General features: G+C 41.6%; 1 protein-coding gene, 1 long non-coding RNA gene and 1 pseudogene across 3 annotated transcripts in view; 1 reads left to right on the forward strand and 2 right to left on the reverse strand.

The window, feature by feature from the left end:
- Nucleotides 1-1,019: 1,019 nt before the first annotated feature.
- LOC308310711 lies at nt 1,020-2,451 on the reverse strand. Its single transcript, XR_013963526.1, has 3 exons — nt 2,385-2,451; nt 1,989-2,121; nt 1,020-1,131 (listed from the first exon to the last, which is right to left on the reverse strand). It is a non-coding gene; the product is annotated as an uncharacterized lncRNA (long non-coding RNA).
- A 49-nt stretch (nt 2,452-2,500) lies between these two features.
- Nucleotides 2,501-12,911, reverse strand: LOC308313411 (kinesin-like protein KIF2C; annotated as a pseudogene). Its single transcript has 17 exons — nt 12,851-12,911; nt 12,014-12,108; nt 11,797-11,886; nt 11,161-11,209; nt 9,898-9,978; nt 9,646-9,743; nt 8,983-9,084; nt 8,577-8,631; nt 8,291-8,453; nt 7,802-7,892; nt 7,603-7,666; nt 6,943-7,034; nt 5,929-6,071; nt 5,276-5,490; nt 4,221-4,331; nt 3,486-3,553; nt 2,501-2,669 (listed from the first exon to the last, which is right to left on the reverse strand). The product of its transcript is annotated as a kinesin-like protein KIF2C (transcript).
- A 2,439-nt stretch (nt 12,912-15,350) lies between these two features.
- LOC308313412 (uncharacterized protein) overlaps nt 15,351-19,782 on the forward strand; it is a gene marked incomplete at its 5' end in the record, with an annotated part of 5,298 nt that continues 866 nt past the window's right edge. The window contains 8 exons of the mRNA XM_080760510.1: nt 15,351-15,608; nt 16,276-16,423; nt 17,229-17,460; nt 17,960-18,236; nt 18,364-18,618; nt 18,724-18,910; nt 18,999-19,241; nt 19,774-19,782. The exon at nt 19,774-19,782 is cut by the window's right edge and continues 163 nt beyond it. Of these exons, the coding sequence (XP_080616636.1) occupies nt 15,351-15,608; nt 16,276-16,423; nt 17,229-17,460; nt 17,960-18,236; nt 18,364-18,618; nt 18,724-18,910; nt 18,999-19,241; nt 19,774-19,782 (1,609 nt within the window). The remainder of the gene's footprint in view (nt 15,609-16,275; nt 16,424-17,228; nt 17,461-17,959; nt 18,237-18,363; nt 18,619-18,723; nt 18,911-18,998; nt 19,242-19,773) is intronic.

Below are 19,782 nucleotides of genomic sequence, written 5' to 3' on the forward strand. Positions count from 1 at the left end.
CAAAACCTTACCAACAAAGTCAGGGGAAAAAATACCTTAGACGTGTGTTATGATCCTTCCACTTTTAAGAAGATCACACCAGGATTTGTACTACACTATGTCTTCACATTCAATATTTGAGCTGTTCTAACAACAATGTCATGGATTGATCAAATTATATAAACGACGGATTTCACCCGCATGGATGTCATGGATTGATCAAATCATATAAAAGACGGATTTAGCACAGTAGCTAGCAAAGGCTGCAGTTGCTGAAAGTGAAGAAAACACTCGTCAAAAGGGGAAGTCCACTTGCCAAAAGGTGAAGACATTTCGCCCCGGGCCCAGTGGTCTTCCCCTTTTGGCGAGAAGACTTCCCCTTTTGGCGAGTCGCCTAGACCAATTGCCCAGACTGCTCGCCAAGGGCGAGAGGTCTTGCTACCCCTACGGACCACCTACTACAAAACCGTATCCATAATATAGTACACACGATTCAGCTGGTTCTATAGTATGGAGTCTGTGCCATGACAGACACATCGGCCAAGTTGCAGATCACTAGTAGCCCATGTAAGTAAGCCCATACAGGGCAGGGGCCCATCTCCTGTTTCTGTAGCATGAGGCAGCTTAATAAACAGAATTAGTTTGGTGTGACCATACCCTACCAAGTTCACAATCAAATCGGCAGTGAGGGACAAAGTAGTCAACCCCAGTCCAATATTTACACAAGTACACTTTTCCTACACATCAGTTGCCATGTTAAGTGGTCAAATGTGTGCAGTTTCATAGCATATCAAGCAAGACTCATTAGAATTAATACAACACTTTAACCAATCTGTAAAATGACAGCCTCATCCTTAGATTAGGGGAAATGAGCCCATAGGCAACTAGGAGCTACTGTAGCAGCATCTTGGCAAAATAGCTTTAGGAATCATTTCACAGACATGGGACGACTCCAAAGATAAAGACAAAATTACCCAAGTAGTATGACAAATTACTTTATTACAAAACACATTTAAAACCTCAACATAACAAAACACATTAAACACATTAGAACAACTTCAAACGGAACTCAGCGGCGGCGGGAGCCTGATGGTTTAGGCAGACGTGACACTCGCTCCTCCTCCACAGCAGCCTGCAGAGCCTCCACAGCAGCTACATGGTGACAGAGGAAAACACAATTATAAATCATAATCGTACCTTGATCAACTACAGCATCAAAAGTAGCAGATCTGCAAGCTCGAAACGCAGCACAGACGTGTTGCATGCCGATCTACTACTTTGCCATGTTTTTAAATTTTAATCTTGAAACCGTTGACACATTAGGGGTGCGTTCGGAAATAACGCACCGGAGTGCACTCGCCTATTAGTTTGCATTGCACAGTGCGCCATTTCTGAACGTGCCCCAGGTTTCCACCCGAACAGACACATGTCAGTTTGCTAAAAAATAAAAGACTAAACACAAAAAGGTCAAGGCTGAAGGCACAGAAAAATTCAAAGACGAGAAACGATAGCATTCAGTTGATCTTCATGTTGATATGGTGTGATAAAGTTGCTACACCTTCAATCATGTTGTTGGGCAGAAACTAGACCAGTTTAAGACCTAAACTAAAGCCACTGAGTGTTGCGTTACACAAGGCCTTACTAAATGGCCAAACATGTTACCTTCAGGACAAGGTATAAAAAATAAAATAAACTGTTCCAAGGAGCCAATATAGGTCACAAGCTCTACTTTTATAAGACCAACTGACAAAAACAAGCTTATTTAAATGACACGATCACAATGCTATACATACTTTGCTACTTTTGCATGTTCTATGACCAGGCATCAATTCCCCCTCCACCCCAATAAAACAGAAGTTGAAATATGGATACAAGGTTTCCAGACAGCAACGATATGCCCTCACTAGCCTATTCATTAAAATGGCAGTCACCATGGCTTGCTTATGCAATGCTTTTGGTCACAAGAAGTATCATGACACTCAATCTAAAGAGTAATAAATAACTCCAACCTTGCAGACTGCTGGAATATTCTCGCACACGTCTCGAGTAGTCCAGCAGATCAGGGAGGGCAACCGCCACGTCATATGAGATGTGCTTCATTGGTTCAAGAACCTCACTGGCTCTCTGAGACACTTGGAATCTCTGGAAAACAATCAAATCAAGATGCAATTTTATGAACCATATGCATCCCTCTCCTGGACATTGATAACACTGGCAAAAATTGCGTTACGAGAATTGGTAATGGAAAAGAGGGGGCAAAGTATACCCAGGTCACCTAACATAAGTATATAGAATTTAAGTGGCCAAATTCCAATAACGCAGCTATGACTTGAAGCGTCAAACACCAAGCCAGAAACTGTCTCAAAAAGTAACAAGGACATGTTATTAGTCAAGGGAAATTCTACCTCTATCTCGCCCTTGACCTTGTCCTCTAGCTCAGTCACCAGGGCGTAGGGGTCAGACTGGACCGAGTCCTGCAGAGGAAAACAATCAAGGTCAGAGACTAGTATGACTTAATATTTCAGTCAGGATATTTGGGAGCCGTGTCCAATCTGACCTCCTCCTCCTCTTCCTCTTCCTCTTCCTCTTCCTCCTCCTCCTCCTCCTCCTCCTCCTCTGATGAGCTGCTGTCTAAGGGTTTTGCTGCCTTGGCGGGTCGCGGGGCCTTGGGACCGTTCAACTCCTTCACCCTAATAGAAATGACAAGAAAACCCAATCAAGAGGTGAATTGTATCTGTATGCATGGCCATTCTGTGTATATGCATGGTAAGGGTCAGGTGTAACGATACATGGTTGATGACAATGATTTAAAATCCACAGTAACAAAGAAATTAAATCAGTGTGAAACGTGTGGATAGTGCAGTTTTCTTTTAACCCATTTAGCTCCCGGATTCAAAGGTACCAGGCACCAGGTCTAAATGGGTTAAGGGAAACATTATGGATATACATAAGTAAACAGTGGTTCTCTGGCATACATGGACATTGTATTTGAAGTAACTAACATATGGACCAACCCACACCTTGACATGAACAAATACACATTTATCGATAGACAAGTGTAGCGATATTGAAAAGTAATTAAACCTTTTCTTAAAATGTCTAAATACAATGCACACGTACTTAGTATTTTGATCAATAATTGATTTATTTGCATTGCAAAATGATTTGATACAAAGTTAAACGATATTTACAATCACATTTGTTGATTGAGAGAATTCTTCAGTGTAAATACCATTTTCTAATTTTACAGAGTCGATTCTATACACGGTACAGAGTAGATTCTATACACAGTAAATACTAAGTGGTAAGTGGAAGAAATGATCTGGAGAATAGTTAACATCATCAAGTTTGCAGTGTACCAATTTCCAGTCGCACTCCGAGTGGACAGAAACTCAAGGTCCAGGGACCCTCAGGGTTTCTAGAAAGGTTCCAAACAGGTCCAGAACCAACTCTGTTAAGTGTACAAATGGGGACCACAGGTGTAGTTTCATGACATAAATGTCTACCTGTCCGCATAGCGCAGCGTATTCATGGTGTAGTCACATGAAGCCATGCCTGGAGCGCACAGTGCGATCTGGCGAGAAGGAGGAAAGGTGCATGTACGTTAATATTCATGGTTAACCAACTGAGCACCAGTCATTTGCATGGTTTTAAAGCATTTTTCATCCGTCAGGTCTTTTTACTCTTCTCCAATCTGTTGGCAGCAAAAATACTCAAATACCAGTGTATATGTAATTTTGTAGGCACTTCCAAGTAGAGAAGTCCTAGGCCAACAGAATTGCTAGCCTATGGTGCTTTATAGAGCCTATACAAAACTTCTAGTCAGGAGACCGGAGTAATTTCTAGCATACATTTTATTGCCGATACTAATCGACAGTCATTTGCAAAAACAAAGTGGCTCAGATTCCTTTTTGTCTGCGTATAATACAAATAAGTCTGTTTTTGCAAATGGATTTCCAATTTCTATAAATAACAAAGTAGGAACTAACAAAGTGACAGATAATTTTTTTCCGAGTAAACTGCAGTATGAGAAATGGTGCATCAGTCATGACTTTTGCAAAATTATTTCTTTAACACGTCACATGTTGTAGTCGTGCATGTTATTACTGAAGGAAGGTTGCCTTTTGATTGACTGACATGCACCTAAATATTTAGAACTCATTGCTTTTATTTAATTGATTTATTCCGAAACACACTGGATGCCAGTAGGCATTTTAATGGTTCCATGTTTGTATACATACCATGCAGGTCCTGGACTTCTCACCGATGAAGGAGTCTCTGAGTACCTTAGTCAAGGTGCTCAGTCTGAACGGCACATGGTCCCCGTTCCTCCCCAAGGAGCGAATGCATTCCTGTGGGAGTGAGAGAAACACTTTATTCATTAAAAGCCCAGACTACAAATTACTGGAGAAACATTTTGAAGTGCATTTTAGAATTCAGTCCATTTTGCAGCTCATGGATTTGTGTAATATCCAATCACTGCCTCTAGATGTCACTAAAGGACCTCTGAGATGTCAGCTTAGATGTCAATAAAGGACCTGAGATATGTCAGCTTAGATGTCACTAAAGGACCTCTGACATATGTCAGCTTTAACTCAGCATCTAAAACAGTAAGGTGGCAAGAAAGAACTTCTGGGAACTCAGAGAGCAAGTCATGTACTGTACTTTCCAAGTGCATATTTGATGCCATACCTTCGTACCGAAGTAAAATAGGGTTGGCTAGTTAGGTTATAAATAACATTCATGTTAACTAAAGCAGATTAATAGAGTAGTAAAATAATAATAAGTAAAATATTCATATCATTTCCAAAACCGTCACTGCTCAGTCAGCATTCAAACTCTGTAACAAAGCAGCAGATCTACACACTCGCAATGTGGTTTAGATGCTTGTGTGATGTTGTAGTCGAGCGTTTAAATAAAATGTTAAAATATAGAGATAAGGTTTCTGCCCTTTCCTTCCCCACTGCAACTTCAGAGACAGTGTGCAGCCAGTCTTAATACCATAGACATAAAAGGTAGACGCCCTTTCTGGCTCTGGAGCGCATGTGCTCAAGGGAGGGCAAAACTTTCCCAAGATTCCTTGCGAAGCATGAGCATGCGTCACAGAGCGCATGTTCGGGTCTGATAAGGCCAGGAAAAAATGCGCTGTGATTGGCTAGAATGTGTGGTAGTGTGACGCAACGTGCCTTCCACACTACCATGTACTTCCTGCCCCAGTGTAAATTCTTCCGCCCCTCCAACGAACTGCAGCGGCCAATGAGGCCGCTGCAGTTCGTTTTATATCTATGGTTAATACCTTCAGGGCCAGCAGGCTGCGGTTGATCTCATTGGTTTCCACCATTGTGGCACGGTCGTTGCTGCTGACGTCCGAGCCGCGCTCGTTCCCAGCCAGGTCGATCAGAGAGAACTTTCCGTGCAAGGTCCTGGCGCGGTCGTGTGCATCGCAGGACAATCTGGAGGATGGCGTGGGAGCGGGACGAGTTGGCATTCGCAGACGTCTGGCCAGACGTCCTATAGGAGTGACAGAAGAGAACAGTCAGTAGAACAGAGAGTGTGTCGGCTTAGCTTTTAACCATTATTTTGTAACTTTAGAGGTTGAGAAATGGCTATTTTGGAGAAGAAAAATAATAATAATCGGGAAAATGTGCTAATATTCTGGGGGGAAAAGAATAATCACAGTGAATATTGTTAACTCAAATATTTGCTTCTGGGGTGACTGAACATATTTTCAGATGGGGGTCTGCAGATAATTCTGTTGGTCCTTGACATGAAAAGGTTTGAGCATCAGTGCACCACCTATCCGGTCAGGATTTGAAAGACATTTTGTAGAATCTGGTCTCAGGTCTTCATGGGTTAAAAATGGAAGTAGATTGGCTTGTAGATCTGCCATTTTTTAAAACGAAGACTTCACAAACATGGGTGACATTGTTCAGCATTAATATACTGTACCTGCAAGCACTGCCAACTTCTATAATCTTGATGACGTCCTCCGCTGCAGAGACATCCACTTCCTGCAGGCCGACCACCTGAACCTGCTGCCGATCATCCTCCAGAACACGCAGTTGGGTCTTGTCGTTCAATAAATCATAGACCTGAAATGACAAAACACTTTGTCATGTTGTTGGTTCATTTGGTCCACACAGCCCACCAATGGCCTTGTTGAATGCTTTATTCCGATTGGTCAATCGGTGAATTCAGCGGTCTGTTATTTCTGATAACATACTCTAATACAGACCGATGCCTAATCAAACCCTCGGAGCACCAGCTGCGCCCTGCTGATTTACTGCCGTTTCCAACATGACAGCCATGTAAATGCACACAATGTCATTTGCAGCTAAACATTGCTCTCAAAAATGTCTGAAAATATTCGAGCGAGAAATAGACGAAGCAGTAGCGAAAATATATTGCATTTGATCAACTCACTTCCTCGTTTTCCGATAGGGCTCCAGCCCTGCAGCTGGGCAGGGAGTTCCAGCCAGATATTAACGCTTAGCCACTTCAATCAGCTATGTCATTATAGACACTATAAGTGTTTTTAATACAACTTTTCTAAAAACAGATAACTGTAAAAGCCAAGGGGTATCGACTATTTTCCCCCCTCCACACAAGTCCATAATGATGTAGGACTTCAGGACCATTCCAGCCATGTTCCATCCCTCTTTATAATTAGGGGTGCACGATTATGAAAGATATGATCCAATCTTGATTTGCAGAGTCATATCTGCCGATATTATCCAGAGGAACACAATGGAAACAAACCTAGGCCCTAGGGGCTTGGCCCAAAGACTACCTGTTTTCATAACTGAATGAATTTTTACTTAGATTTTACATCAAATTTGGTTAGGCTTTTGTTCTAGACTAGAGATACTAGAAATCAGATACGAAGATTAGGTTGAAAATGTAAGTGATCGCTACACATTTGGGTACAACAGCACATGTTTATTAGATTCATAGTTTTCATACCTTGCCATTGTAGATCTCAAAGAAGGAGACGCATGGACAGAGAGCCAAGTGGGCATACCTCCGGCTGGTAATTAGGCTGAACACATCGTGGGCTGTGTAAGGGACAAAAAAAAATTGCAAGTTGACCCATTTCTGCCCCATATAGCAGATCTATAAGCTCACAGCGCAATGTGAACGGTCAGCGATCTTCAGCTAAAATAATCAGATTTTCAGTGAAGCTAGGGAACCCCGTAATATACAGGATTAAGTGGTTTAACTAGCCTAGTGGGGGTCACATGAATGAAAGCAATAATAAAATCTAATTACTGAAAGATGTTGCTAGGTCCAAGTCCTAGTGTGATTGGTTTGTGAATTAGCAGTTTCATAAACAATTAGCATAATTATGTTTTGTTAGCCTGCCATAGCCAACCAGTTTAAGAAATCGAAGATTGAGGCTTTAACCTTTGCTTACATATCTGAGCTCAATAGAATTTTCTGGAACATTGACGTTGCATTTATTGCAAGTTTTAATCCAAAATAATTAACCAGCAATGAGCCATCTACAAGCATACAATGTGTGGTGCCGCAATGCATTTTATGCTTGACGGAGACCTTTAATCCATGAGGTAGCCATTTTTAAGACATAGTTTTTGGTATGGAAATTGTACGAGTATGGCTTACCTGCCAAGGCATAGATGCCTTTAGTGCTGTTCTGGCGCTTCCCAGAGAAGTCACCTCCCATGGTCTGAAAATAAGTAAAGTGACATACCATAAGCACATGGTACATTTTAACTACTGCATTAGTAGGCTCAAAGATTCAACCCATAGTGCATCAAATGTGGATCATGTGTTCTCCGGCACTATGAACAGACACACTTACATGGGTCTTTCCACTGCCCGTTTGTCCATACGCAAAGCAAGTTGCCATGGCACCATCAAAGATCGACTGGACCAGGGGTTTGGCTGTGAACCTATTGGGGGGGGGGGGGGGAATAATTAATCCTGTCCTTTTAACCACTTCTGCTGAATGTTGGCCCAGAACAGGGATGCCATGTTTCCAGTGGTTAATTGCAATCTAAAAACCAATGACGTGTAGGGAAATGGGTCCCACAAAGTCACAATACCTGAGCATAGAGATGGGAACTGCTAACTGCTAAGATCTAAAGGCCTCGTCTGGTGTTCTAAACAGTGGCATTTCAAACTGAGAGGCAATTCAGACCAATGAAAGTTATCTGCAACATTCTGCTCAAAAACATATGCCGTCATATGGAGCATGAGTTGGTCTTTTGTTTAAAAATAAATAATTTGGGCTGTATAGCACGTTGGGGTTTGAGAAGCACTGGAGTAAAGAAATAGGCCATCGGATTACCTGTAGACCATGTCATTGGTGGCGTTCTCATCGAAGGAGTAGTCAAAGTGAAACTCCTGATTCTCCAGGTACTTTGTGAGGTCCACCTTGGTCTTGGGTTCGTGGACCAGCACAGTTCCATTGCCGGGCACAGACACTACATCAATCTCCCTTCGAGCCAGTTCTGGGAACATGACAGATCAGGGAAAATAAATAAAGCCGTCTACTAAATGTAATTCCATGTAAAACTGATTACAGGTTTCGATAACATGTTTCTTCTTTAAACATTGTTGAATGGCCCGCTTACCTTTATTGTTAAACGGCCGCTTGCGGATGCACACGCATAACTTTTGATCTTCCACCTGTACAAAGAAATTAAGATCAGAATTGAGAAACTGAGATCAGCGATAAGCCATCAAAGATGTGCCAAGCTGACATACTAGGTCGTACTGTAGGTAGGGCTACAAAATATGGAAAATAATCCATTACAATTCAGGTTATGTTTTTTTCTTCTTTTAAACCCAGTCACGCAGTCGCACACCTGGGTTCCATGTGAGCAGCAAACCGGACCATATCATCACAATATTCAATACAGTTAATGCACGCTTCCCAATATCTTGCAGCCCTAATAAGTACAGCTCCCATTAGTGATTCTGGGTGAATGCTACAATCACCCATATACACGTTACAAAATAATAAAGTTAACATCTTACTTCATCCATAGGTTGGGGAGGGTTCATGTCCAGGGTCTCTCTGAACTCCTGGATCATGTCATAAAACTTCTGGTGGGGCCGGGACTGGGAGACCTCTCCAAACTGCAGGAAACAAATGGGAATTAAACCAAAGGACAAATGGAGTCTACCAGCACGCCTCAGCCTAAATCTGCCAGTCCAGTGAGTGACAATAGCAGGGACAACAGTTGCAGAAGGCATAGACACTGGACCAGCTACTTTCACCTGCAACTACTGTGGTTAAATAAAAATATACAAAACAGTTGACTGCAACCATGTCTACATAATATACAAACCAACTTCCATAATCGTTTGCCTTTGCATACGCCTGTAAGGCCATTATGGCTAGGGCAAGTGCATGAACATAGTTGACGTAATTGTTTATTTTGCTACTGAATGGCTGGACAATGGAAATTAAGAGTTTACAATACATAGTATGCAGTCGCACAGTACACATTTATTTATGATGTATCTATCTTCTCTATTATTAAGGTTATTGTAGTGGTCAATTTGAATTGGGGTGGGGAGGGGGTCATGAGACATGCCGAAGCATTTCCGGGGGTCCCCGGGACAAAACGTTGAGAACCCCTGCCTTAGACGATTAACTGGATTCCCTTGACACAATTACTAGGCAATTTGTCTCACCTTCCCCCTCTTCATTGGAGCATCAGGGGGCTTCGCAACACCAGACATCCTTTTATTGGGCTTGATTTTATCCTTTGGAGCCATGGATGGTCTTGGGCCTGTATACAGAATATGCAACATTACGGTCAGTAAAAGAAAACAAAAAACAAGTCTAGTCCTTTGCTAAGAAACATTTTCTTGTAACACATGGTTCATTGTCAGTTGTAGTTCAGCTAGTTGACAGAGAATATGATTCCACCCCCCAATCCTGACCTTTGACCATGTTGTTTACAATGTCCTGGGCTTCTTCGTTCTCCTTTGCCTCCTTCTCCTTCCTCACCTTTTTGGTGGCCACTAAGGAGAGAGAGATAAGAGTTAGTTATAAATATACAGATGCATGCATGTTAGTCTTATGTAGCCAGATCAGGGGGTGAAGTGAATACCAACCAGTTCCAGTTGAGGGGAGGGCAGAGTTTAGAGGAGTTGGCTCTACGAATGTCGGTTGAAGTGGAGCCACAAACATGCACGTTTGCCTTGTCCTGGAAGCCCTGGAAACTAAAGAAGTGAAATGTAAGTCAAACTCAAACAGCAACCCGAGTTGTGATAGCAATGATTGAACTTTACTTTTACACAATGTGGAAAAGGAGATTATTTCAAAGTAAACTAAAGCATGCACTTGGGGAGAGAAACAAAGACTTGGGGTTTCTGAGCCACACAGCAAAAGCAGTTTGCAAAAGACAACTGCAAAGGTGCTGGAACGGCAGTCTACAGCAAGTGTCATCAGAATTTCAGAGCTCCATCACAGATTTAACAGTCTGGTTAAATCGGCAGGGCTGCCCTTAAAGACTGACATGCACCCCCACCGAAAAGTGAAAGGCTATGCTCAGCAGGTATTAAAATCATCTACAAGACTGAAACGAAAAGCATATTAAATCCCATTTGGTGATTATTACTTTATCAATTGAATGCAGCATTTCATGGGGTTGCCTATAAGGGAACATGCATAAAGTCATTGCATAGTCAGATGTGATTAACTGTTTTCACATTAAATTTAAAACATCTAAACAAAATGTATTAAAATTAGCTTATGGCCAACTCTGGCTAATTTACATTTGCAAAATGACATGTTGATTAATGTGCATTGTCCTCGTTAAATAATTTAAAAATCTACACATGTCCCATGTGATGGTACAATACACTCCTTTCCTAATAGGCTTGCATAAAACCATTAAATTACGATTTCATTTCACCCCCTTAACCTGTTCAGATATGATCATCAGCTACACAATGACTTTACAGGCAATATAATCCCAAAACACCCGTTCATGACCTTATGGAGAATAAGTGATTGTGATTATCAGCTTTACAAAGAGAAACATGTATAGCATGCCAACCTGTCTGTTCAGCCACAACGGCTGCTGGAACAGTGGCTTTCGTTTAAAAAAAAGAAAGAAATTGTTGGGAGAAAACAGTCAATATATACAAATGCCAAAAATGGATGTGAATCAGAAGTGTAGTGAAAACCAATTTACATACCAGTTGGAGGAGCAGGAATTCTGGACGAGCGCAGGCGGCTAAGGTATTTCTGCAAATGGAAAGAAAAGAGACAGGTGTACAGTTATCATGACAGACATGACACCATGAGCTCATGCAACAAGCCATATCACTCATGGACAACTTCATCCATATAGTGGTCCTCATTAATGCTCATGATAAGTTTCTACTCTGCGTTTCATAGGAGCGATTTACCAGACCACCATTAGGCAGTTTTTTCCCCCAGCAAACAATTTCAATGTTTTAGATTAAGTACAATGGATTCCATTACAGCATGCCAACTTTCCAGTAATAGAAAGCATGGAGTTCCTATTAGATTAGATTAATCATCGATTATGTCACTGGTAAGCAGGTTTTTTACGTGTCTAGTCCTCCGAGACACAAAATGATTATGAACATTAGCAAGACCCAATTATATGAAGCTCACACCCATGCATGCAGTTTCATCTCCGGTTACAGACTCACTATGTGGATATTCCAAAAGGGGGAGGGGGGAGAACAATCAGTACAAACAAGGCTAGGGGAAATCTCCACTCTCCAGTGCAGGCCACCAATCGGTTTCACTTTAAGGGAAAAGCCAAATAAGCTTGATTGCATGGAAACCTTGTTCACACTTGCCTTGTCCATGCATGGAGTCTCTTTCACAACCAAAGAGGTGAGGTGAGGCAGCAGCTCCTTGTTGTGGGCGTTCAGGTCTTCAAAATCCACCTGTACACCACAGATGAACATGGGTAGAGGTTAGGCAGGGTTTCTGTGAAACATTTGTCAACCAAGGGTGAATACTTGTTGACCTGGCCGACTTAACAAATCCATAAACACCAGCTTTGACACTTGCCTCCTTCCTTTTGATTGCATTCCCCTCTGTCCACTCAACCATAACCGCACCTTTGGCTTCGTCCACGGACTTCACCACTGAAGAATGAACTCTGCCTAGTTGCATATAGATTCATGAAATGGGTATGAACATACATTTCATACATTCGTTTTAAAAAAAATGTATCAGAGAACTGGATCACTCACTACAACATAGAGTTATCAATGGCAATGATATTACAGTAGACCCAAAATCAGGGATATGTTCTTTAATGTCATATTCAATCATTGTTGGCCATGTCTTCAGTCCTTTTGTCCCTGGCTTATGCAAGTCTGTCATATACCCAAAGCCCTTTCAATAAACTCATACAAATCATGCCCCTATTAAAAATACACAGCTCAACCAGGGCATACTTGGACCATTACTAAAAAGAAATGTCTGAATTATGCTCTTACAATTTATATGCACGCAGAAATAGTCATACGGCAAGTAAGCTCTGGCTAAGATATAAGTGCATTTTTAATAGGGGCAGTGGTTTGCATGTATATTATTAATTGAACTTGCTCTGGTCCATAGCCTACAGTTGAAGTTCTCCTACGCGACCCCAATTGAATTGTTGATTGAGATAATCAGCTTCAGGTGTGAGACGTACTTGGGAAAGGGCTGAATACAAATAGCCGCTAGTACAGAGGAAGGCATAGCTGAAACATTTGCTGAGTGAACAGTTGAAGTTAAGTTGAAAATAGGATAAATACTTATCCCATTTAAAAAAACCTTCCCACAATTACACAAAAAGACTAGTTAGCATCAACTGCAATGATTATGGGAATATAGAGCAAAGAAATGACATGGACTGACCATCGCTCCTGCTTATGTTCACAGTCTGGCCGAGCAGACTCCCAACAATATGTGCCTCCATTTCTTCGAGGTAAGTATGCCTGCGCCGAAAACACTGTAAAGTAACAAACAGTCGTTAGCCGAACATGACTTTTTGCGAAATTTCAATGAACAACACTTTAGCCATTTAGCAGGGCCTTTATCCCGATCGACTTATCGGAATAAGCATGAACTCCTGCCAAAGTTCTCCACGTCGCAGTGGAGTGCCGAGAGAACAAAATCTAGTGGTGCCTCGAATAAACTACACACCGCAGGCAAAATATTGCATTTGTCTAAACAACTGGCCATCTAAATAACATTAACATTTGGTCAAGAAATAACAACAGCATTGGATTACCGTACTTACCACTAAAAAGAAGACTATTAAATCGAGCGGAGCGAACGCAGAGTATTTTATTTTGCAACAAAAACACACCACTGTTTGCCTTCGTTTCGTTTGAATGATGATGATTGGCTGCGTTCTTCTTCTTTGGCATTTTATCAGAATTTGGAACACGTGATTGGCATAGAGTATTAGTGATTGGTCGAATGACAGGAAGTTGTCATGATCAGACTGATGACGATTGGCGTTTGGTTTGACTTGGGCAAATTCAATCAATATAATGATATGTGACTATAATATATATAATATACTATATATTATTAGACTATAATATATATGACTATAATAGTGGCTGTAAAGCAAATTATGCTATTTTCTTATAGACATATTACACATGTAACACGGTCATCTATGAAACCCTGGAAAAAAAATTGAACTTTATTTTACAGCACTGTGGAATAAGACCATTTCGCGTTTTTTTATCATATCTGCGGGGGTCGAGATTAGGGTTGGGATTCGTTAGGATTTTAACGGTTCCGAATCCTTCCCGGATCCCTCTTAACGGTTTCGGTTCCTAACGGTTCCCTTAACGGATCCCAATATAATTTTTTCCCCTTTTTTTCTGACATAGATTATGCTTATATTATAACTAACCTAACCAAGTACATAATAAACACAAATTCATTAATTCAATTATTGAAAATGCTCTTTACAATTATGAGGTGGCACTATTATTTAAATTTCACCACCACCAGCTAGCCACCACAACAATATCATTGTTGCAATTTGTACTGTATATTGCAATTTGTACTGTATAGTAAATATACAGTACATACACATTGCAATAATGATATTGTTGTGGTGACAAATGTTGTCTTTAATGTTCAGATTAATTTAATATGAAGGACCCCTGGGCCCTTACCCTAATGGAAACAAATAGTGCTTTCTTGGATTATAAAAATTGAACTGTAGGCTACGTTCCTGTGCTTTTTTCTGCAAACTCTTTATAAAGTAATCAATCTATGGAGGTATATGCACCTAAACGCTGGGCTCAACAGTCACGCGATTAATTTAGAGACAAATCAAAAGCATTGATAGTGATATTTAACGTGATTCATATAATATCAGACAGAAGGACGTCGAGTCATTGGCGGTCTAAATTAACACCATTAACAACAGTTGTAGGCTACAACACGCCTAATGAAAAGCTCTGTAGAAGTTTAGTAGTTTTTATTTTCTATTACGTTACTACTAGCCTGGGGAAAGTGAACGAGCCTTGCATCATCCTCGTCCCCCGCCGGCTGTGGTGGAGCTGCGGGGAGTGCAGGCACGGCTTTCCGCATGGCTCTCAAACGCGATGTGCCTACTGTAGATTATTCTCGTGAGTTGTGGACTCGTGTAGGCATATTGATTTTGAGAACTCGTGGACGTGGTGCAACTGGTAGCCTACAAGTTGCAACAACCTTTGCAGCGAACTATAGCATATAGCATTTATTGCACGTTGCGTGCTCAGCCTCAGTCATTTCCCTCTCTGTTAACCACATTATGGAGATCTCTTCGACATACTGTCCCACTCGCTCCGCGGCGGTCGCTGAATGCACAGAACAGTGGGCGTATCCTCCCCGACCCCACTCACTCATGTAGGTGGGGTGACGTCACCACAGGCTCTGCTTGCATGCATGCACAGACACAGCGGAGCTAAATGACGACTGATGAGAACCGTTTGGGGAACCGTTAATACGAAAACGATGGAACCGGCTCCGGATCCGCAATGTCGGAACCGGGTCTGAAATGGACCCGGTTCCGAATCCCAACCCTAGTCGAGATTGTCATATCACCGCGTGACGTATCACGGTGATATTTAAATATGTAATGAGCCCACTGCCGAAACTCCGCCCCCAACCTGGCTAGCTAGCTACTACCAGAGCCTACTAGCTACTAGCTTAGCTTGCTGTGCTGCTGCTGTTGTTGTCGTCCAGACTCCCCACGCTCCCTCTACCACCACCAGCACTTTTTCCAGTTTGTTGTTTTAGCTTTTTGGCCGTTATCATGGCTCCTTGGCGAAAATGTGTTTTACCTGCCTGCCATGCTCGCCAAGGGGGTTCCATTTGTTTATTTGCGTTCCCCAAAAAAGAGGAAATGAGACAGAGGTGGATGGAGTTTGTGATGCGCCACGGCGGGAGAGATGTGCAATTCACCACCTCCACTGCCTACCTATGCAGCCAACATTTCACCGCCGAATGTTTCTCAAACTGGCAACGGAGACAGCTCGGTTTTACAGACAACCCACTCATGTTGGTTAGTGGTGCGGAGCCGAACATATATGTCGCCGCTGGGGCTCCTCTCCCCCCACCTGTATCACTATCTACCGTCGTCAACAGGCCTGATGCTTCTCATGTAAGTTTCCAGCAGTACTTGTTATTATAATTATACTTTTTTATTTATGTGTAGTAGTTTGGGCTCTATTTTCTGACAAAATGGTCAATATGTTACGTAGCGTTTGTAGTGTGTATCGTATCATCCACTGTAACATAGTGCATAGTCCATGATTTGACCATCGACCAAATACAGAAAGTATTGCACTGTACCGGAAAGTGATGGTATAGTAGCCTAGTCTGGTTGCAGTGTTTCCTGGATATGAGTAATTTGGAAATATCACGTTCTGCTCTTTGATAAAGTTATGCCTGTGTTGTGTTGTCCACTGAAATAATTTGCCAAAGTCTCCAAAACATTTTTCTGGTGATGATAAACAGAACACAATAGAACATGTGCAAATGCAATGCATCTTCACTGACTGTCACAAAACACCATGTGCATTTCATGTATTGTAGGTAAGGGTTTACCCCCCTAAGTGTACAGGGGCATAAGGGGCGGTCTCAAGACTGATGCTACAGTTATATATATATAGGCCATTACAAGTGGACATTCACATTATTTTATTTTCTACATACAGATTTACGAGGGTGTTATTGATCAAGTCATAGCCTGCACTATTGTTTTCATGAGCAGAAGTAGGCTATGTCTGAATAAGTAATTTATACTGTCATCTTATCTGTTCACAAAGCAGATCCTTCCATCCACAAGAGAGACACAGGGTCAGCGTGACAAAGTCACTACCCGAGAAATTGGGGTTCAGACTGACCGCTCTGTGGGGAGAAGAACAGTTGCAACGCAACTTGCCAGAAGAACCCTCATTAGCAGCAAGAGTGAAGGTTGGTCAAGTTATTATGGTAGTTTGTAATTGTCTGACAGATTCTATTGATGAACAATATAATTTTTGAAGGACAACACTCCTGTCACTTATTGAATAAAATATAACAGAACCTATTCATTAGTCATTCGACACAGACAGTACATTATGCTGCATACTGATGTTCATTGTCAAAGTATTTGTATACTATGTGCAGTGACAATAAATGTAATCTAATCTAATTACTGCTGTCACAATATCCTATAATCTATTATTCGGTCATTGGACACAATGTACTAAAGCTTAGTAAAATCACTAAACTAAATATTATGTCAGACTTAGTTGATTACCACTTCTTATTGGCTTAGAGACAGTAATTATTAATTGTGGGGTTACAATATATTTATACATGGCATGCCATGACATGTATAAATATATATATATCTATTGATCTAACTATTCTATTCCTTGGCTATAACTATTCCAACATTGGCTTTGCAACAATAAATTCATTTTTCAGAGTTACTTTGCCCTGTTGAGTCTTTTGAGAGACTGAGAGGGGGTGAAGTTGGAGTTATCAAACATAATCTGTATGACCCACAGTTTAAAACACAACACTGGTGTTTACACAGTGTTCTGCCTCCTCAGAAGGCGACTGAGAAAGCTCAGTCCAGCAATAACTGAGCTAGCTGCTTCATTGCTCTGTACATTTTGCGAGCCATCACAGTCCCTCCTCCTTGGTACAGAGAGAGAGATGCTACTTTTGTGGTGGGTGTATTTGGAGGCATCTAAACTGTATTTAACACTCTTATTCTTATATGTTCCAGGTTCTCAAGCTACGGTGGCCACTAAGACTGTTGGTGTGGGCACTCTGTTTCAGTTGCCTCTAGGCACATCTCTGAAGAGGAAAGCTTTAGTGCCAGCTGAGAGCCCGGCAGCAAAGCAACCTCTCTTAGAGCTGCTGTCTTCTCAGGAGTCTGAGGTCCCATCCCTCGGTTCAGAAGAGGACCCCACCTACCATCCCAGCACGTCTAAATTAGATGACGACATCAATGAACGGTAAAACAAGAATTGCTTGTTATATCCATAGCATCCATATTCTGGATATGCCATAGCTGAACATTTAGCCAAAATGAAAAAGATCTGTAGATCTTCTATTTTCTCTCTGATGTACAACATAGTACATATGTATGATAATATATTCCTCATTATTTAATTTCATGCAGTTGTGCTGACAAGAGAAAGCCATTTCGATAGCAATATGAGAGATTATACAAGAACAAAGGGGTTCCACCCCGCCTCAAGCCAAATTCTGGCTAGTCCGGTGCATCTCAGGAGTGGGACTGGTATGTGTAGAAGGAAGGCACTGGAACAAACTCTGCAAATAATGTGACACTTCGATGTCAATACATCCTGACCTGATGAAGATGTATTGACATAGAAAAGTTGTCACGTTATTTGCCTTCACATTGTAAATATTAAATGCTTTATTGCTCCAGTGCCTTCCTTATTCTAGAAAAGTATACACTTTGTAATAAGTATTTGTATTTGTCAACAGAGAGCCAACACAGCCACAGCACACAGTGAAGTACTTGGTGTATGAAGATTGCCTGCTGGACCTTTTCCGTATTTGCCCCACATGCGCTAGTGTCTGCAAGGTGCGCACATTTGTAAAAGGAACTTTCCTTAGTGTGACACAGACCTGCAGCCATGAGTTTTGTGAATTCAGCCGGAAGTGGAACAGTCAGCCACTGTTGCGCAGCACACCAGCAGGGAATCTACAGCTATCGGCTGCTGTCTACTTCACGGGCTCTTCTTTCATCCAGACTAACAAGGTTGGTAAGAAATAATGGAGTCTTCTCCCGCAGCTTTGTGTTTTAATTTTTCAGTGCATCCCACTCTGCTACAGAGGGATGTGGTATGAACACTGTTACAGAGGAACTTTCATATTTTTCATTGCAGGTGCTCAATGCAATGAATGTCAGAACGTTCAGCAGGATGTCACACCGTAATCACGTTCACCAGTACATCCAGGCTTCTGTGCTGCATAAATGGCGGCTACACCAGGCGGGCTTGCTGGAGGGTCTTAAACGGAACCAAAAAGTATCTCTTGGTGGAGACATGCGAGCGGACAGCCCAGGCCACTGTGCAAAGTACGGCTCTTACTCCATGATGGACCTCGACACCAACAAGATAGTTGATATCCAGCTGGTACAGGTAAATTGTTTGTAAAACTAGAAAATGTGTTCAGTATAGCAATAGTGCAGAACTTCACCAATGAGGCAGATCTGGTATTCATGTGTGTGTGTTTATGATACACAGAGCAATGAAGTCAAGAGCAGTGTCCATATGGAGAAAGAAGGGCTGATCAGGAGTCTAAAGTACCTTTCCAAAGCTGGCGTGAAGGTGGATTTCCTGGTGACAGACCGACACAACCAGGTCCAAAAATATATGAGGGAGGAAAAACCCACTATTACCCACTATTACGATGTGTGGCATTTATGCAAAGGTAGGATATTATGGAAAATAGTGTTTATTGATCATTTGTAGCACCGCTGCACCATCCAATAAAATATATTTTATATGTTTTTAAACAGCTTTCACCAAGAAGCTGGTTGCCATGGCAAAGTTGAAAGAATGCGCTAAGGTCAAGCTGTGGAAGAACAGCATCAAAAATCATATCTACTGGTCAGCATCTGGTTCTTCCAGTGGAGAGGAAACGGTGGCAAAGTGGTCATCTGTGATCAACCACATCACCAATGTTCATGTCCATGACAATCCACACTTCCCCAAGTGCCTCCATCCCCCCTCGACTGACAAGAACAAGTGGCTGAAGCCTGGTATGCCACTATTCAATAGCAACCTTTTGTCATTAGAATGCTGTTGTAACAAAACTCTCAAGATCAGTGTTGATTTTGGCAGAAAATTTTGATTTTTTTAGTCAGTCTTTCGAATAAAATTCCATTTAGCTTTAGTCAACTAAATATAAGAATTTAATCGACAAAATCTACAGTTGTTTTAGTTGACTAAAATGTATTTTGGCGGGCTGTCCTCATTTTTCACTTGCTGAAAATAGCCGATCTACAAGCTCACAATGCAGAGCAACACATGAGCTTGTAGAGCTGCTATTATCAGCATGCAATACTGGATCTCTTGTCCACTAGTCCCATCCTAACATTTCAGTCTTTGTCGACGAAATTGTGAATCTTCGTTTTATTCATCATAGCTTAGTTTTCATTTAGTTTTCATCATTGAAAATAGTTTGCCGACAAACATTTTTTGTCATAGCTTTAGTCGACGAAATCATCACTGCTCAAGATGTAATCCACTGACTGAATGTATTTTATAATAGTATACTCTTTCCCCCTTTAGGATCAACGG

Source organism: Protomyctophum bolini (genome assembly GCF_963924005.1).
Source record: "Protomyctophum bolini genome assembly, chromosome: 3".
NCBI lineage: Eukaryota > Metazoa > Chordata > Actinopteri > Myctophiformes > Myctophidae > Protomyctophum > Protomyctophum bolini.